This window comes from Balaenoptera musculus, chromosome 2 (genome assembly GCF_009873245.2).
Source record: "Balaenoptera musculus isolate JJ_BM4_2016_0621 chromosome 2, mBalMus1.pri.v3, whole genome shotgun sequence".
Taxonomy (NCBI): Eukaryota; Metazoa; Chordata; class Mammalia; order Artiodactyla; family Balaenopteridae; genus Balaenoptera; species Balaenoptera musculus.
In genome coordinates, this window is record NC_045786.1 from 34648661 (window position 1) to 34668128 (window position 19468).

At 42.8% G+C, this 19468-nt stretch overlaps 1 protein-coding gene across 1 annotated transcript; it reads left to right on the forward strand.

Moving 5' to 3' along the window:
* The first annotated feature begins 327 nt into the window (after window positions 1-327).
* LOC118889623 (NADH dehydrogenase [ubiquinone] 1 beta subcomplex subunit 1-like) lies at window positions 328-504 on the forward strand. Its single transcript, XM_036841531.1, has one exon. The coding sequence runs from the start codon at window positions 328-330 to the stop codon at window positions 502-504; it is 177 nt and encodes a 58-aa protein (XP_036697426.1).
* Window positions 505-19468: the final 18964 nt, after the last annotated feature.

Below are 19468 nucleotides of genomic sequence, written 5' to 3' on the forward strand. Positions count from 1 at the left end.
ATTCTCTACATCATGGTCTCTCCAGGTAGAAAGCCAGGTGTCAGCCAGGACTGGGATCTCACCAGAGGCTCAACTGGGGTAAGATCCACTTCAAGGTAAGATCCACTTCCCCAGTTTGTTGCAATATTCATCGCACGGCTGTAGGACTGAGCTCCCTGCCTTCTTGCTAGCTGCTGGCCATCCGTCTCTCTCAGGTCCTAGAGGCTGCCCCCAGTTCCCTGTCACGTGGTACCTCTAGTAAGTAATAAGCTTACTTATTCAAAAATGGCAATGGAGGCCACTGCCCTTGGTCACGGGGTTGTTGCTGCGTCCGAAGCTGCAACACTCATGATGAACTTACTTCCGATTGTGGGTGACCACTGGGTACATATTCTTGTCCCTATTGGATTTGTCTTTGAATGTTCTCTAGACAGAAAGAATGATGAAAAGCTAACTGCCTTCTGGAACAAGAATCTGTCACATAAAAGAGAACTGAGACCCAATGAAGAAGTCACCTGGAAGTAAAAGCTGTGGCTGAATTACAGAATGTTCACATTTTTTAAATCATAAGAGAAATAAAGACACATTCATTTTTTAAAAAAAAAAATAGCAATGGAGAATCACTCTTGAATATATTTATACATACACACACACGCACTGTAGCATGATGGTAGGTGTAACATCTTGTCACTTTTACCATAGTCTATTATTTTATATTAGTTTGAAGCAAGTCACAGGTTTCACCCACATTCAAGGGGAGATGATTATAGACTTGAACATAAACTCTTCAATAACTAGAGCCACCCTAGGGTCTATCTGCCACAGTGGTGCGGTTTTGGTACCACTGATGGATCAGTGCCCTAGGAACCGATTGACTGGTCTACTCCTACATCTAGTTCTGGAGGGATGATGAAAGTCAGGACTAAATTATTCCCTCTCCCTAAGTTCATGACAACTTCCTCTTTCATTCCTTAGTAGATTAATGTGTTCACTTAAAAATGAGAATGGATTTTCAAGTTTTACACAATTTAAATGTTTTAGTAAAGACAAGTATTTGAGCTTTATTTCTTGACCTTTGCTTCTGAGCAATTGCTGTTAATATTTACCCATAAGTCAACTCGGCTCTGCTTTTTCCAGTTTCCATTGAAGGGTGAAACTCATTCATCTCAGTGCATTTGATACTATTTTAAATGAAATCTCTGGAAATGCAGCGTGATGTGGTAAGCCATCCATTAGGCCTCAATTTTACTTACAATCACAGGCTACAAAGTATCATGCTTCAATTTAAAGAAATAATGGCTAAAAAAACCAATCCTGATAGTGATCCCTAGAGAAATGAATGAGTGTGTACCCATGATACTGGCACCTTCTCAAGAGAAGAAAGTTTTTAAATGAAGAGGCAGGATGACTAATGTTTCCATGGGTAAAAGATCATTTCTTTCCATAGAAAGAAAAAGCCACTTGGCTCTCAACAAAGATCAGGAGATTGAAATTGAAGAAAACAAAGTGAATAAACATGGAAAGGATATCTGGAGTCATAAAGGATAAATTTGTTCCCCAAATCACAAATACCCTCAAAAACAGAAACAGGACACCACCTTAAGGGAAAATTTTTATTTATCCAAAGGAGACAAAGGCTCAGTAGGGGAAGCTAACAGGGGACTTATTAGCATAACATAGCAGAGACCTCATTGCAGTGCCCTTTTTTTGTCTTTGGAGTGGTAGCCTAAAATGGGTGGTGGCATTGCTCCCTTCTCTCACTGTGGCATTGCTCTCCCCTTTATTTTATACACCATACCCTCCCCTTCGATTCCAGGAGGGAAAGCCATGGCAATAGCTCTATTTGCCCACATCCGTCTACTTCCTAAGGTCATTCATGGCATTGACCTTGCCTTTATTGGCTGCCAAATGGCTATGACCTCAAGCCCTTGCCTCTCCCAGTTACAAAGAGATTTTTGGGTAGTTCTGATGGGGACGTTGGCCACTTCACATTGGTTGAACCATAGTCTGGTTTGGATTTCTCGAAGGATTGGGAGAAGTGCCAACCAAGAAGGTCCTCAATGTGTCTGTACAGTTGTGGTACTCTCTCTTATTTTCCAACTTTCAAATAGATTTTTCATTCCTTTATATTTTGGTTATTCCAATGGGAAAAAGAGAGGGTAGGGAATTAAAGATTAGTTCAAATCACCATCTCCAACTGGATGTTGCAGATTCTTTTTATATCAACACCCTATTTTTAACTATTTATTTATTCTTAAATGAGGAAAGGGAAGGTCCATCCTTGACATCTATTTGCCTAGAATCGTGGAGAAGACACTTACTGTGTAACCCCGTACTTCACTGCCTTCCTGTGAGCATGCCCAGTGCTGCAGTCTGAAGCATGTGGGTGGGCCCTGGCTGAGGAAGGACCTTAGCCTCCAAGCCACCTCACTTCAGTGTGTGTTGAGGGACAGTTTTCTATATTAGGATGTCAGAAGTTCTGCTTACCCTCACATCCACACCAGGTGTGTGGTGTGCTCATATCAAGTCTCCTTCCCAGTGCTATGGCTGCTAAGTTGAGTGAGTGTCCCATTACCCTAGGGAGCTCAGGTGCCCGCTTACATTGGCTGGTGACTCTCCAGTCCACAGCACTTACTGTTCTACACAGTGATCCAAAAGATCCCCTAGTCCTGGTCCCATCTCTGCCAGCCTACAAAGAGGGTCACATTGGTAAAGACATGATTCATACCGAAGAAGTAAGAGTGTTGAACTTTTTGCAACAATTATATTAGCTTCAAAACTGAAAAACTGTTAGGAGAAGAGGAAAACATAGGAAAGGAATTATAGTGAATTACTTAAATGCACCAATTTCAGTTCATGAGAACAAGTAGGCAAAAATAAATGAACAAACAAAAAGAGGTAGGAAGAATTTAAATATTTAAATAATTTAAATATCTATATTTATATTTAAATATTTAAATAATACAATGACTAAGGTAGACTTAATAGACATAAATGAAAAACTACATTTTTAAAGCAGACAGTGCCTTCTATCACAGGATCTAGGTGGTGATTAAAGATTTTGTTTTGATCATGAAATAAATGTAATATATTTGATAAGCAGAAATAATAGATAGCACACTCTTTGACAAAAGTAGAACAGATCCTGTAAGTAAGAAAAATTAGACAAAAAAATAACTCTGCTATTTTCCATTTGTAAATTGAAAAATTGAAAAATTGAAAAATTCTATGAAAAAGGCATTACCATTTTTTTCCCCCTGATTTCTGGGAAACCATCAGATGTAAGACAAACCATGATTTTAAACCGCAGATTTTTTAGGATTTTTAAGACAAGCTAATTGTATTTATTCTTGCATTTTATATAGATTTGGGTTAGAAATTGATGTTAAATACTTTTTAGAAGTTTACATATAAACTGACATTCTGATTTATTCTTCTGCTTTCTTAATTGTAGTAAAATGCACATAACATCAAATTTACCATCTTAACTATTTTTAAATGTAAATTCGGTAATGTTAAATACATTCACATCATTATACAACCAATCTACAACCAATCTCCAGTTAAAAAATAACTCTCCATTTCCCCCAGCCCCTGGCAACCACCTTTCTACTTTCTGTCTCTATGAATTTCACTCCTCTAAGGACCTCATACATGTGGAATCATACAGTACTTCTCCTCTTCTGATTGGCTTATTTCACTTAACATACTGTTCTCCAAATTATTTTTCTTATATTACCTATAATTATATATTTAGTAATATATTTCCTAACACCTTAAATTTCATTTGTGGATTAAGCCCTTCTTGGTCACAATATTCTTTTAATACATTCTTGAATTCAATAAGGTTAGAGTGAATATATACAAATGTTACAAATTGTCTTAGGCTTCTTTTGGATGTCACTTTTGGAAGGCAGCTATGCTCACCACTATACCTCCAGCCTTTTGGTTATTTCTTAGGTATTGTTATTGAAGTTTGGTTTGCTTCATAACTGGGCAGATGTCAATATTTTTTAATACATACTCTGGAGAAGTTAATTCATTTTCTATAATGTCTTACTAGTACACTTGTCCGTCTCCTGATTTGTTTATTTCTAATTTTATTTCTATTAATTACTTTATTGCCTTTCCTAATAACTGTTTCATTATTCTTTTGCTTTTCTAGAGTTTATTTTCTTTGTGTTACAGTAAACGATGAAAACATTTCAGGTTATTTTCTTCTGATCATAGATTCGGCACTCTTCCATCAGTTTTTGTATGTAATGTTCTCATTTTCATAATTGTTTATTAATGTATATGTGATTTCTTCTTAACTTACCGTAACTTTTTGACTTTAAAAGGGTTATTTCTCATACTTTAACATTTTCAAAATTGGATTGTGACTTAAATACAAAAGACAGAGAGCAAATAAGAAGAAATAAATTAACAACTTTTCAATATAACTGGTGGATACATAGGCTCTGTTAAATAATTCTTTGTGCATATTTATATATTCAGAATGTCTTATAATTAAAATAATTTACATGCTTAAAAAAAGAATAGGCTATAAAGTGAGGTATGGAAGGAAGTAGGGTAGGAAGATTTAAAAAAAAGAAAAATCTAATCCAATCTGTTCCTTTCACTGATGAGGAAACTGATGTCATTTTAGAGGAAATTACTGGTTACAGACCTTGAGTATTTTTAGGCCAAAATTTTAGGGGCAAACTGTCTGTGGAGCGTGTCCTCTGAAATGAATGGCCTTGCAAGGACAAAGGGAAAAGAAAGAGGGCAGGATCTGGGGCTGATATAATCCACCAGGACAAGTGCTCTTCACTGAAATTCTTTAAATTGATGCAAAAATCTAAAAATAGCTCCTTAGCAGACTTCCCAGGGTGTCTGGAACACCTACCATTATTCATTTCTTTAGACTAAAACATTGGAAAGTTCTAAGAGACCAGTCTCCTGGGAAAGTTAGCATCATAACCTGGCATCACCTTTAAAACCTTGGCCTCATTGTATTTACTAGATCTGATTGCAGGTTCTCTTTCAGGACCCAGATTATATAGGACACAGAAAGGTTAACTTTGCGGGGGAGAATAATGGGTAGGAAAGGTCCACTGCATATGAGTCCACCCATGCACAATGTCTGCTGATGGAACTGACTGTGAGAGTGGGAGGGAAAGATGAACAGGCCATGGATGCCAGGATTTAGCCATATCACATGGTTGCTGAGTCTGGGGCCAGGCCAGGGCTGAGGGCTTGCCCCCTTCAGGGTCAGATTTCACGGCACACTGTGCATGTGACCAGCCCTGAGATGTCTCTAAGCCCTTGTTCTGTTTTCCAAATCTCTAGAAAACCCCTTCTTGACCAAATGACAATTTGTTGACCTTTAAAATATCAGAGCTGGGAGAAGTATTTAAAAGGAAATCTGTCATGAACTTCCTAGCTGGAATGATAACTAAATGGCTTTGCCAATTTAATGTCTGGAAATTAATAACAAAAATAAAAACATAAACATTAGAGATAGTTTTTATTTAAAATTATAACTTTTAACTTGCTAGAGTCTTGATTTTATATTATTGCTTATTTTGCAGCAGGAGAAATGAAAAATAAACATGATCAGAAACGTATATTTTAAAAATGACAAAATATTAAAATCACGAGTGGAGGAACACTTTTTAAAAAGTAATCAAATGCAGCTGGTGTTTTGTTTTGCATGTTTAGCAGCAGAATTCTTTTATTCAGATGAAGTCTTTTGGGGAAGCTGGTATATAAAACAGTAATGAGTAGAGCTTTACCAGTGCAGGTAGAGTTGGGGACCAAGAGGCAGCTCATTTGGGCCGTGTATCAGTCAACTTTTGCTGCAGTAGAGCTGTATAACAAATAACCCCAAATTCTTAGTGGCTTACAACCACAAATATTTCTTTCTTGCTCACAAGGCTGTGCAATGGCCGTCATGGCTCTCTTCCAAATTGAGGAATAGGTTAAGAATTTTGCTGCATATGTATTCTCATTGTAGGACCAGACTGAAAGACCATCTCCTATCTAGGATTTGATGTTCTCATGGGAGAACAGAGATGCAAGAGGTTAAAATGGAAACATGAGATACCATTTAAAGTCTCTGCTCAGAATTGTCACATTGCCACTTCCACACAAATTCCACTGGACAAAGCAAGTCATCTGGCCATAACCAACATCAATAAAGTCGGGAAGTAAACACCTCTTATGGAAATGTGGGAAGAACATTTGCTAAACTAAAATATTATCTACTTGCTATAGCCTGAGTGTTTGCATCCCCCTAAAATTCACATGTTGAAACCTATCCCCAAAAGTGATGGTATTAGGAGGTCAGGCCTTTGGGAGACAATTAGGTCATGAGGGTGGAGTCCTCGTGAATGAGATTAGTGCTCTTTTAAGAGACCCCTGAGAGCTCCCTTGCCTCTTCCACTGTGTGAGGATACAAGTAGAAGTCTGTGACCCAGAAGAGGGCCCTCGCGCAACCATGCTGCACCTTAATCTAAGACTCTTCCAGCCTCCAGAACTGTGAGAAATACATTTCTATTGTTTATAAGTCACCCAGTCTGTAATATCTTGTTATAACGACCCAAATGGACTAAGATACCACCATCCCTGGAGTCCTTCAATCATCTCCATACAACCCTAAGACACTAAGGAGTAGAGTTTGAAAATCAATGAATGATCCAATCCAACTCCTTTCCTTTTACAGATGTGGGAATGAGGTCAGGAATTGATCAGGGTGATGCCTGCAGCATCACAGCAAGTTAGAGGTGTACCTAGAACCAGAACACAATGTTGCTAACTCGTTCAGTGCTCAATCAGTTGGAAGACAGTTCGTCTCTGCTAAATGATAATGCTCCAAGCTGCTGAAATATATCTTTTAAATACTTAAATATTCAAGACGTTAGGCAAAATTTATAATTATAGAGTACACAGTGAGACTATTAATTAACTTGTACCTGGAGTGGATTCAGCCCACTAATACATATCCTCTGATTTTGTCAATGTCAAAAACATCTTGGCAAAGATTTGCTGTCAACCCCAATCATTGGGCTTGGTCTTAAGGCCCCTCAGGATGGAAGATGTGATGAGATTTGGGAGGAAACAGAGGGTTTTATTTTTGTACTTGTCATTGATTTTTGTTTCGTGTTTTCAAATTTGTTTGTTTGTTTTAATCTGGGACATTCTCCTGATGAAGATAAAGAACTCATCATGGAGCTGTCCTATAAAAATGACAAAAAGAGGGGATATATTTATACATATAGCTGATTCACTTTGCTGTACAGTAGAAAGTAACACAGCATTGTAAAGCAACTATACTCCAATTAAAATTAATTAAAAAAAAATATACAGTCAGCCCTCTGTATCCATGGGTTCTGCATCTGTGGATTCAACCAACTGCATATCAAAATATTGAGGGGCTTCCCTGGTGGCGCAGTGGTTGAGGGTCCGCCTGCCAATGCAGGGGACACGGGTTCGAGCCCTGGTCTGGGAAGATCCCGCATGCCGCGGAGCAACTGGGCCCGTGAGCCACAACTGCTGAGCCTGAGCGTCTGGAGCCTCTGCTCCGCAACAGGAGAGGCCGCGATAGTGAGAGGCCTGCGCACCGCGATGAAGAGTGGCCCCCGCTCGCCGCAACTGGAGAAAGCCCTCACACAGAAACGAAGACCCAACACAGCCAAAAATAAAAATAATAAATAAATAATAAATAAAAAAATTTAAAAAAATATTTGAGAAAAAAAAATTCCAGAAAGTTTCAAAAATCGAAACTTGAATTTGCCGCACTGGCAACTATTTAGATAGCATTTACATTGTATTAGTTATTATAAGTAATCTAGAGATGATTTAAAGAATACAGGAGGATTTTAGGTTATATGCAAGTACTATGCCATTTTATATAAGGGACTTGAGCATCTGCAGATTTTGGTATCTGCAAGGGGTCCTGGTACCAGTACTCTGCAGATACCAAGGGATGACTGTATTGTTAGATGAAAAAGCAAAATGCCAATCATTGTGTAGAGTGTGCTATCATTTTTTTAAGAGAAGAAAAATAAAAGAATATACCTAAAAAAATAAAATGAAATAAATTTTTTAAATAAAAATAAAAATGACATGTAAGTCCCAACAAGCTCAGGAGGAGCCATAGACAAATACAATGGAAGGAAAGAACAGCCAGTGTGTATTTTTAAAGACTCTCCCAGACTTTTTTCCTTATGCAGTTAGCAAACACTTCTAGAAGATTCCTAAACTTTTCTTTCTGCCACTAAAGGTTTTCACACCAGCCTGCGGATTTTAGAGCAATGGGCTTTCCTGAATCCTTAGCCCCTTCTATAGAAGCAGGAGTATTTACAGATCAGTATTGCTTACCAACTGGCAAAAGACTTAAACAAGGCTTTCACCTCTCCTGTTATTAAACAGCAGAGAGCAGCAGTCCAGACTTGCTTAATTCTTAAGAAGTGAGCTTCTGTGTTTTGGGTAGAGAAATTTGGTTGCTGACAGATGGATTGTTCTTTGGTGCATGTGAGCCCATGGTCCTAGGAGAACATTTTTCTGAGGATGTTGACATTGTGTGTTCTCTCTTCTCTAGAGGCAGATGGCACCACCTTCACACTCTTGACCTGATGTTCCTGTGATCTGAAGATCTTGAAAACATTCAAGAAAGAAACCTTAACCCAGAGTGGAAGAATGTATCTCCCTTTGAGTGACTGGAGAGAGGGGAGGGGCAGGGGAGAAAACTGACAACAAAAGGCACAGCCAGAACACGTGCCTCTCCTGGTGCCTTCTTCCTGGAGTGTGAGATGCACAAGGAAAGAACCTCAACTTTTGGAAAAATAACCTAACATTCTCCTGAGTAGCTTTCACTGCCAATAAACCAACACTGACCCAGAAGCAATCAAGTTTATGATCTAGCTGAATCTCTGTTCATCAAAAACCAAATCTTAATAATCTAGATCAATGCAACCAAGGAGAATGCTCTAATGTCTAGGTATTTGTGACCTTTTATGTCCCTTAAATTTCATCTGAACAAAACATAAATTATTGAGTGAAACATTAACTTTATTTCAGAATTAACTTGGGAACCCCATTTCATTTCTGTGCCTCTTTCAATGGAAAATACAACAGTTATTATAATCCAATGTACCCTTTGAGATCAAACTGTAGTACTTTAGATATAAAAAGCTGATGTAAGAAATCATCTAGCATAGCCTTAATTTAATAGATAATTAAAAATCAGAGAGAAAAGGAGTCTTTCTTAGTATGGTAGGCAGAATTCTGACATGTTCTCTAAGATTCCCACCCCCCTGATGTAGATGCACAATATAATCCTCTCCCTTGAGTGTGGGTAGAGCTGTGAATATGATGGTTTTCACTTTTGTGGTCAGGCTATGTTGTATGGGAAAGGGTGACAGAATTTTTCAGATGTACAGTAAGTCCCCTGTATATGAATGAGTTCCATCCCGAGAGTGTGGTTGTAATCCAATTTGTTCGTAAGTCCAACAAAGTTAGCCTAGGTACCCAACTAACACAATAGGCTATATTGTACTGTACGGTCATAGCTTTATGATACTTTTCACACAAATAATACATAAAAAACAAACAGAAAAAATAAAGAAAACATTTTTAATCTTACAGTACACTACCTTGAAAAGTACAATAGTACAGTACAACAGCTGGCATACAGGGGCTGGCATCAAGTGAACAGGCAAGAAGAGTTACTGACTGGAGGAGAGAAAGGAGGTGGGAGGTGGTACAGCTGTACTACTGTGCTCTATACAGTACTGTACAGTAAAGTACACAAAAGCACAACCACTTGCAGAGGATGCACGCACGTGACAATGTACACCAGACACGTGAACTAACTTACATGACTAGACATGCAAACACATGTTCGCATGTTTGAAAGTTCACAGATTGGAAGTTCATATGTAGGGGACTTACTGTAATTAAGGTCCCTAATCAGTTGACTTTAAGTTAATCAAAAGGGAGATTATCCTGGGTGGGCCTGACTTATTCAGGTTGAGTCCATAAAAGAAATGGGAGATTCTCAGCAAGAGAGAGTCTCTGATTGGCCTTGATGAAGGACACTACCATGTTGCAGACAGGACCACGTGGTAGAGGACAATGGGCTTGCTCTCAAGGAGCTGTAGACCTCAGACCTACAACTGAAAGAAAATGAATTCTGCCAATAATCCGAATGAGCTAAGAAGATGAGATTGCAGTCCTGGCCAAGATCTGTTGAGACCTTGAGCAGAAGACCCAACTAACCCATGCCATAGACCCACAGACTGTGCAATAACAAATTTGTGTTACTTTTAGCCAAATTTATGGTAATTCATTACAGAGCATAGAAAAAAAACTAATACACTTAGATCAAACATTGAACCCGGGCAAGGCTGGACCTAGAAAAGCCTCTTTACTGACAATTTAGTTTCTTTCTGGCTATTGCCAGAAAGATCTCAGCTACCCCCCAAGAGCACAAAGCAACATGCAACCCCCAGAAGAGCTCAGAAACCTTGAGAAGGAGTCCACTGAGCAGAGTTCCTACACTCAGCTAGGATGAGCACAGCCGGACCCAAACAGAGTTTATAGCTTTATCCTCACAAGTTGAGGGCAGAAATCACACACCAACATCCCACAGAGGTGGTTTGCTTAAATCTTAAGAAAACTTGGGATTGGTTGCCAATATGTAAAAATTCAACAGATTTTATACAAAAATTAGAATATCTGGCTTTTCTTGAAAAACTTGGAGGACATGACAACATCAGGCCCATGGGGCCTGAGCAGCAGTGTCCTTTTCAAATGGGACAGTCATGGCAGACCCCATGGCTCCAAACTGTCTTGCACCTGGACTGTTTCACTCATTAGCTTTAAATGTCAGGTCCGGGGAGACTGTCGGTTTGGCACATGCTTAGGGCCATGTCCCTGCAGGGAACAAGTTGGCAGCTCAGCCTGGAGAAAGAAGCGAGGGTCCCCAGTATACAGGCAGGGCTGTCAGCCTTTCTTCCAGCCATGCTGGGGTGTCGTGGTCTCAGCCCCTTCCTGCTCTGGCAGGGGGAGCAGGAGAGGGAGGGGAGGAGAAGATGGGGCATTGGCCGCCGGCCAGGCAATTCCTGCTTCTCAGAGCAGATATTAAGGCACAGAGAAATGAGCGGCTGCAGCCGAGCTTGGCTGGAGGGCTGAACAAAGAACAAACTGCTGGTGACTCCCGCCTGGGGCTCTCAGCTTGCCAGCAGCCGGGGGCCAGGGAGGGCAGGTTGCGCCCCCCACACCTGATTGCCATTCCTTTCCAGCCAGGCAGCTCTTAGCAACGGCTACCGGAGCTGTGCGTCAGCTAGAAACGCAAGGTCCCCGTCGGCCTGGCGAGGCAGAGAGGGAAGGCAGAGCAGAGAGGAAGGCTTCCCTGGCGGGGCGCAGGCAGCATCTCCGGCACCAGGCAGGAGCTATGCTTTTCAGAGCTGAGCATCCCCGAGCCCAGGCAGCCTCTCAGCATCCTGCTCCAACACTGCAGGGCAAAGCGCCCAGGAGGGGAGCTGTCTGGCATCAAGGGTGCATTGATAGAAACGCAACCCTTGTTCTTGGCTCCAAATGGCCTTTGTCTGGGTCCTCACAGCCTGCGCCAGTGCAGAGAGAGAGGTGGGCATGCCACCAGCTGCCGGGCACCGCGGAAATGAGGGCAGAGGCGAGAGCAGAGGCGCCAGTTGGTGGCGGCAGCAGACACCACACTGCTCAGCTTCCCAGGAGGGAAAGGTAAGGGGACACACAGGCCTGGATGTTGCATTGCCTGCTGTCCTGAAAACCCTTTTTCAAATTTCACAAGGGCTGGAGAGAGGAGGCTCCCTGGTCCCGGTTCCTCACCCAGCCAGCGTCTGCTCACTCAGTCAGCAGCAAATATGTCCTCTTAACATTTCACCACTGAACTGGGAGCAATGGCTACTTGGGAGGCAGATTAAAAGGGTGTGATTGGGGGGGCGCGCCTTCTTGCAAAGATGCCCATCCCTGCTCTGCAGAAAGAGCCCCCTCAGCGCTGCTGGTGCAATTAGGGCCAGTGATGGCCTTGTGTTCATTCCCAGTGGCCTCGCCCTCAGGCATGTCCTAGAGGCCCTGATCTGGGTTTATACAAGGGCAAAGTTGTCCTGTCGCCATTTTGGCCCAGAACCCAAGTCCTCATCTGTCAAGTAAAGGGGTGCCTGCAGCTGTGATGTGAGCCATCTCTGACTCTGCAGGTCACCTCTCAGGACCTCGCCTTCCCCAGATCACAGGCACTGGCCACACTTTTGTGTCTCCCGTTGGTCTCACTCACATTCAGCAGCTAGCACGATCTTAGGTCTCAATGTAAGAGAGCACAGAACCAAGCCGTTGTCCTAACTTGAAGTCAGTGCCAGAATGGACAGTCTAGCCTGGACATCGGCAAGGAAGAAAGCCTTCCGTTGGGTAAGAAAATGCATATGAAAGCAACATTTAAACTGTAAAGCACAATACAAATGCCCAAAGTGGTAATTAGTAGTCCTACCACTTGAGCACTAGGACCATAAATTTAATGATGCATTCTCCAGTTCGTTTGGGGCTTACAATCATATATACTTTGCACTCCTTTGCATCAGGCTTCTATTGTCTTATATATGCTTGAGACTGGCCCTTGAGAAGACAGTGGTGCTTGTCTTAGGGCAACAGAGGGGGCGCCAGACAAGAACGCAGCCTGCAGGGTTTTGTTGCTTGCCTCTAGACATCCAGGAGTGCTGTGAGGCTTCTCGTGCCTCCCAGGGGCCAACTTATAGTATTTTTATTTTTTGAATTTTTGAATTTTATTTTATTTATTTTTTTATACAGCAGGTTCTTATTAGTTATCTATTTTATACATATTAGTGTATATATGTCAATCCCAAAGTTTCTTGAACGGCCTGGGACAGGCTCAGTCCCCTGTGCTGGGTGAGAGGTCTTCTTCTGGGTCTCTTCATTGGTGGCTTCTTTGATTCCCATTCAGGAGTTTCACCTTTTTGATGTGCACAGCGGCACAGAGTAATCAACAGAGAAACACCTTCAATGTGCTCCTCCCTGGCTCAGGGAGCTGCAGGTGACCCACCAGGGCCACCTGTCTTCCCGCCACCTGCCAGGTGAATGATTCCCTTTCCTCGGTGCAAGTGTGGTGTAAATCCTTCTGCACTAGTTTTCTCTCCTAATCCAAGACTCCCTTTATTATGGCTGAAAGAACAAACACAGAACCTGCACCAATCAGTGGCTGAGAACCTTACACTTAAGGGGAAGAAAAAAAATCCTTCAACAAAACTGCTTTTATAAGATGCTCCCAATCGGTATGCAATGTCTGTCTTGGAATGGCTGATCGGGACGTGTGTACAAAGCTCCATAGCGAAGCTGCAATTTGTTTCTTTCAAAGTAGCCCTTTCTACTTTAAAAGGAAAGGTATGGCCAGAAAATTTTCTTCTATCAAGGACATACAAATTACCTCTTCCATACCTCACCCATCATTCTGGATCCATTCAGCAAACACTCTGATTGATTTCCACTGACTGGGGCTAAGAACACACGAGGAGTGAGGTATTATGTGTGAAAAAATCCTCCCAACTCTGTTGCTTTTGTATGACAATACAATTAAAAAAACATCTTCCAAGGACAGGGGGACCCTACGGGGAATGAATTGTAGCCAATACTCAAGTCCACAGAACCTGGGTAACTTGTGACTGGGCCAAAAGCATTGAACGAATGCTTGCATGGTCTGGAATGATTTTTTTTTTTTTTGGTTTTGCACAATAAGCTGATTATTTCACATTTTGAGAAGTCAGTTTCAAGTGCTTTTTTTTTTTAATCTGCAAAAAGAGAACCTGGAAAGGAATACAAATTCTTTCCTGGAAGACATGTATCCTGCCCTCCCTCCACCCCTGATAAATAACACGAGCATGCAGCGATTTGCCAACAGCAGCTCCAGCATGAGGCACCACATCTGTTACTGAGACACTGGAGAGACAGTGGAAAGCAAGCTGGCTGCCTGCCAACCCTCAGACTCCAGAGTTTTGCTGACAAGGCTGTCAATAAATGGGCAGATGGCATCAGCTCTGCTGGCAGGAGCGTTCCGTTAACCCAGCACGGGACATTATCTCAAATTCATGGTGCACTGGGCTGAGCCCTTTGTTGGGCCATTAAAACCATTCCTTGATGGAGAAGGGGGAGCAGGAAGACGAAGAAAGTAGGAGGCACTGGCTTTGCTTAATGAGATTACCTAAGCCGCACATGATTGGCAGACCAAATAAGATTAGCCCTTGTGACCATGGAAGAGATGGGGGGAAGGGTACCACATTCACACGTTGCACGTTATGCCATTTAAACACAGGGATCCAATCCTCAGGAGCTGTGCACGCCCCTGCGAAGAGAACTTGACCTGAAATAAACACTCACCAGGAAGGGTCTGCATGTCTGCTTTGTAAGCATATGCACTTGCCGGCTTTTCTTATAAGAACTGTGTGCCAGCAGCTCTAGATGAAAAGCCAGAGTGGGCTCCCTGTCCTATCAAGCCCCAGAATAAATAGCAGGAGGAACCCTCAGAGACGTCCCCTAGTGGTGACTTGGGGACTACACCCTTTCCTGTAGTAGAGAACTGTTAAAACCATGTAGAATAGGGATGAATTGGGAGATTGGGAATGACATACATACTCTACTATGTATAAAATAGATAACTAGTGAGAACCTACTGTATAGCACAGGGAACTCTACTCAATGCTCTGTGGTGACCTAAATGGGAGGGAAATCCAAAAACAGAAGGGATATATGTATACGTAGAGCTGATTCACTTCGCTGTACAGTAGAAACGAACACAACATTGTAAAGCAACTATACTCGAATAAAAATTTTTAAAAAAGAAGCTTGCATTGATTGCATGTAATCTAAAGAGCCCCAGGTATGACAGATCGGCAGCGTGACCTGAAACAAGTCATTGAAACGACTCACCCTCTTTCCCCATCTAGAAATTGGGAATAATAACAAACCACTCAGCTGTTTAAAGTCATGAATGAGATAATTCCATGCTTCTGCAGAGCATAATTCCATGGGCGTTTGCGTACTTTAAGACAGTGGTTCTCAACTGGGGATGGTTTTGCCCTCCAGGAGACATTTGGTGTTGTCTACAGACGCTACTGGCATCTAGTGGGTAGAGGTCAGGGCTGCTGCTAAACATCCTGCAGTACACAGGACAGTCCTCCACAACAAAAATGATGCAGCCCAGAATGTCCACACTGCCCAAGTTGAGAAACCCTGCGTTAGGACTGTGTAGATAAAAGCTCTTCCTGTACCTTCAAAATGAGAGAAAAGAAAGACAGGCTGGCCAGGCGTGGAGAGAGAAGGCTGTATACAGTAAGACCCCTACATACCAATGAGTTCCATTCTGAGAGCACATTCGTAAGTCCAGTTTGTCCTTAAGTCCAACAAAGTCAGCCTAGGTACTCAACTAACACAATCGGCTGCTTTTACGCTTGCTTCCGGACATCCTGGGCTTGAAATAAAGATACTGTACTACTGTACTCTATACAGTACTGTACAGTAAAGGACACAAAAGCACCACCACTTGTAGAGGATGCACACACGTGACAGTGTACGCCAGACACGTACATGATTGGACATGTGAATTCACATCTTTGAAATTTCGCAACTTGCAGGTTCGTATGTAGGGAACTGACTGTATTTGTTCTTAGTGTCTCTGGGTGACTCCCTTTCTGTGATACTCTTCCAAGTGTTATTTGCTATTTTTAACCCTTCACTGCATTGCCGGTTCCCCCACTTTCCTCCAGCTATTCTTACACATCAGATTTAAATAGTGAAGTATCACCTCCATAAAAGGCTTTTTAGTTTAAGTTCTCATTATCTGATGAGAATATACATCTGCCCAATAACTGGGCCCGGAAAAATTTGAATAGGAGCGAGGTTTAAAAGTGGCAATTAGAATCTAAGATGTAAACAGGATTTAGGGGGTTAATAGGAAATTAAGTTGATTTCAGAATTGTTGGGCTTGGGGGGTTTGAGATCTAGCTACGGATGATCTCTTTCTCATTTCTCATTTTGGTTTTGAATTGCTTTGGACAGATAGGAGAAGAGAGAGAACCCACACCCAGTGTTAAAGGTGTAGCAGCCCCTTTGCAGGCATCATTCAGGTAAACCTCTGACCTGCCCGTCTCTCCATCAGGGAGATAGGCTGAATTGTGCCCCCCATCCATATGATGAAGCCCTAACCACACCCACCCCCGTACCTCAGAATGTGACCTTCTTTGGATATAGGTCATTATAGATTCAATTAGTCAAGATAAGTTCACACGGGAGTTGGTTGGGCTTCTCATCCAATATGACTGGTATCCTTATAAAAAGAGGAAATTGGGACACACACATGCACCCAGGGAGACTACCATGTGAAGATGAAAGCAGAGCTCAGGGTGATATGTCTACTAGCTAAGGAACACCAGCAAAACTGCCAGAAAAAAATTGCCAAAGATTGCCAGCAAGCCACTGGAAGCTGGGAGAAAGGTGGATTCTCCCTCACGGCCCTCAGAAGGAGCCAACCCTGCCAACACCTGGATCTCAGGCTTCTAGTCTCCAGAACTGTGAGGCAGTAGGTTTCTACTGAAGCCACCCAGGTTGCGATATTTTGTTACGCAGCCCTAGCAAACTAGAACAGTTGGGTAGATAGGAATTGGAGTTCCTGGCAAGGAAGGTATCACTCTTGCTGGAGTCATCCTCCAACCCCTCCCAACCCCACCCAGTTATTCCTAAAGAGCATGCAACTCTCTGCTCCACTTGGGCAGCCGAAGCTGCCACCCAATCCCCTCTCTAACAGGAGAAAAGAAGGAGCTTCATCAAGAGTCTCATTTTGTTATGCCCCCGGTGAGGTTTCCAGGAATATCTGCTACCCAGCTGGGTGGCAAACTCTTAAAACCACCATGACAGGGTAGGGGATGAAGGGGCGTGGCTGCTTACCTTGATTCCTTCTACCCTGTATCTTGGGAACTGGGAGATTTTTACACTCCTTATAAGTAGGGCTGGTTCAGCTGTGCTCACCTCTGGCTATGCACCAGCAGCATCTGGGAACTTAAACAAACAAACAAAACAAAACCCCAGGGTCTGGGGCCCCATCCCAGAATCTCTGGTCAGGGATGCTCAAGCAGCATCCCCAGGTGATGCTGATACACAGCCAGGGTTGATCCCCACTGGACCAGAAGGAGGGTCAGCGAGGACGGTAAGGAGAGACTTGCTGGAGAGAGTGAGGATGAAATCAGGTGATTTCTGGAGGATTTTGTGTTCATGCTCCGGAGTAGGCAACGCAGAGACCCTGAAGAATTTGAAGCTGGGAAGTAATGTTGTCAGATGGCCATTTCAGTGGCAATAAAGGGTGTTTTGGAAAGAGGAGGTAAGGAAGGCAGCAAGAGCAGTCAGAGGCTATTGTGTGGTCCAGGTGAGTGGTGGCAGGGATCTTAATGGAAGCAGTGGAGGTGGGCTGTCATGCTGTGGGTGTAAACAATACATAAGTGATCACTTGATTGGCAATTTAGACAAATTAGATTTGGGCATCGAGAGGGAGGGAGGAGTCAAAAGTGAAACCCAGGGGGTGTATAGTGGTGACATTTACTGGGACAGGAAGCCCAGAAAGAGACCCTGTGAGTTCTGGTCCAGACATGCTGGGATGGAGGGGTCCAGGAGGAGACTGGAACTCTTCAGGTCTGGAACTTGGACAGGCACATTAGGGTAAGTGGTAATTTTAGAAGTTGTCACTGTTAAGAACAGATTGAGAAAGAAGGGGCCACAGACAAAACTTGGGGACCACCAAGGCTTAAAGGGAATAGGAAAAGGAGTCTAACAGAGCAAAGGGCATCACACCGAGGACACATGATCGTGCACAGCCCTGCTTTGATGGGTCTCTGCTCTTATAAAGTAAAACCTCACTCCTTGACTTGACCTGCAAGACCTTCAGGATCCACGTCCTCCTCCCCTTCCTAATTCTGTAAACTCATCAGCTGCCTCTCCGCATCCCTCACCTCACCCCCGCCACACGCAACCATTCTCTGCTCCCCCAAATGACACACTTCCTCAGACCTCTTGCCTTATGCTCTCTCTGCCATTCATGAGCCCCTCCTCCATGAACTTGATCTTAGATCTTGTCCTTCAAGATACAGCTTCTCTGATCTTCAAATCAGAATTAGTATTCCCCTTGAACCGATGATGAAGCATCTGTAAAGCCGCATTGTAATTTTTTTTATTAATTTATTTTTATTATTTATTTTTAAACTTTTTTTGGCTGCATTGGGTCTTCGTTGCTGCACACGGGCTTCCTCTGGTTGCGGTGAGCGGGGGCTACTCTTCATTGCGGTGCACGGGCTTCTCATTGCGGTGGCTTCTCTTGTGGAGCACGGGCTCTAGCTGCACGGGGGCTTCAGTAGTTGTGGCTCGCGGGCTCAAGAGCTCAGGTTCAGTAGTTGTGGCACACGGGCTTAGTTGCTCCGCGGCATGTGGGATCTTCCCCGACCAGGGATCGAACCCATGTCCCCGGCACTGGCAGGCAGATTCTTAACCACTGCGCCATCTGGGAAGTCCCATGCCACATTGTAATTAATGGGCTACCTTTTCGTCCCCAAGACTGTGAATTCTTCGAGGGCTGGGACTGAATCTGATTCATCTCTACTTTTTCTGTGCCAGACGCAGCTCCTGGAACAAGGTAGCTCTTTAATCAATGTTTATAGTCCACACAGTTAAATCAATGAAAGCCTATCATGAAAGCAAAGCCTCGTTTTTTAGTGGGTAGAATCACACCACTGCTTACCTGAACGTGTTGGTGGAAGCCAGCGTACTTAAGCTTGTAAAGAGAGAAGGGTGGCAGGGTTTAATGTAATCAAGGGTTAGATGATCTACCAACATCTTCCCAGTTTCCTCCCCAGAAATCATCACCCTCCAAATGGCTGTTCAGAATATGGGAACAAAGGAAGTATTTTTCTTCAATCACTCATGACACATTTAAAGATAAAAAAGAGCAAGTTCCCCTAATACCTCTTTAATTCCTACCTGAAGTAGCCTGAGGGAATGAATATCTGATTCTGAGTCTTCCTGCCTGAAAAGAACAATGATTAAAACTTGCAAATGTCAGAAGAGGCTAAGGCCGGTGGTGCCGTTTGATCTATGAAGAGGAACTGTAAACTGGGATATCTTCTATTAACTCCACATCAAAGCAAATCGCAGTTCCTCCTTTTCAACAGCAATTAACGATTTTATGATTTGTTTAGGTTAAATCAGCCCAACTTTCTCCATTAAAAAAAAAAAAGCAGAAATTTGATCTTACAGAGAATTCTGGCAGAAATATTAAACTCTTCTCTCCACTTCCTTTCCATAACTAGAATCAAAAATACCTTTCATGCCTCTGGTATGAGGCGTCGAGCCTCTTGTGTGGGGTGAAGTCGGCACAGCGATGAACATGGTGCTGGCTCAAGGCTGGGTGTATTTGGACAAGGGT

Coding starts and splice junctions, on each gene's coding strand:
- LOC118889623 (XM_036841531.1), top strand. CDS start 328: ATGATGAACTTACTTCCGATTGTGGGTGACCACTGGGTACATATTCTT.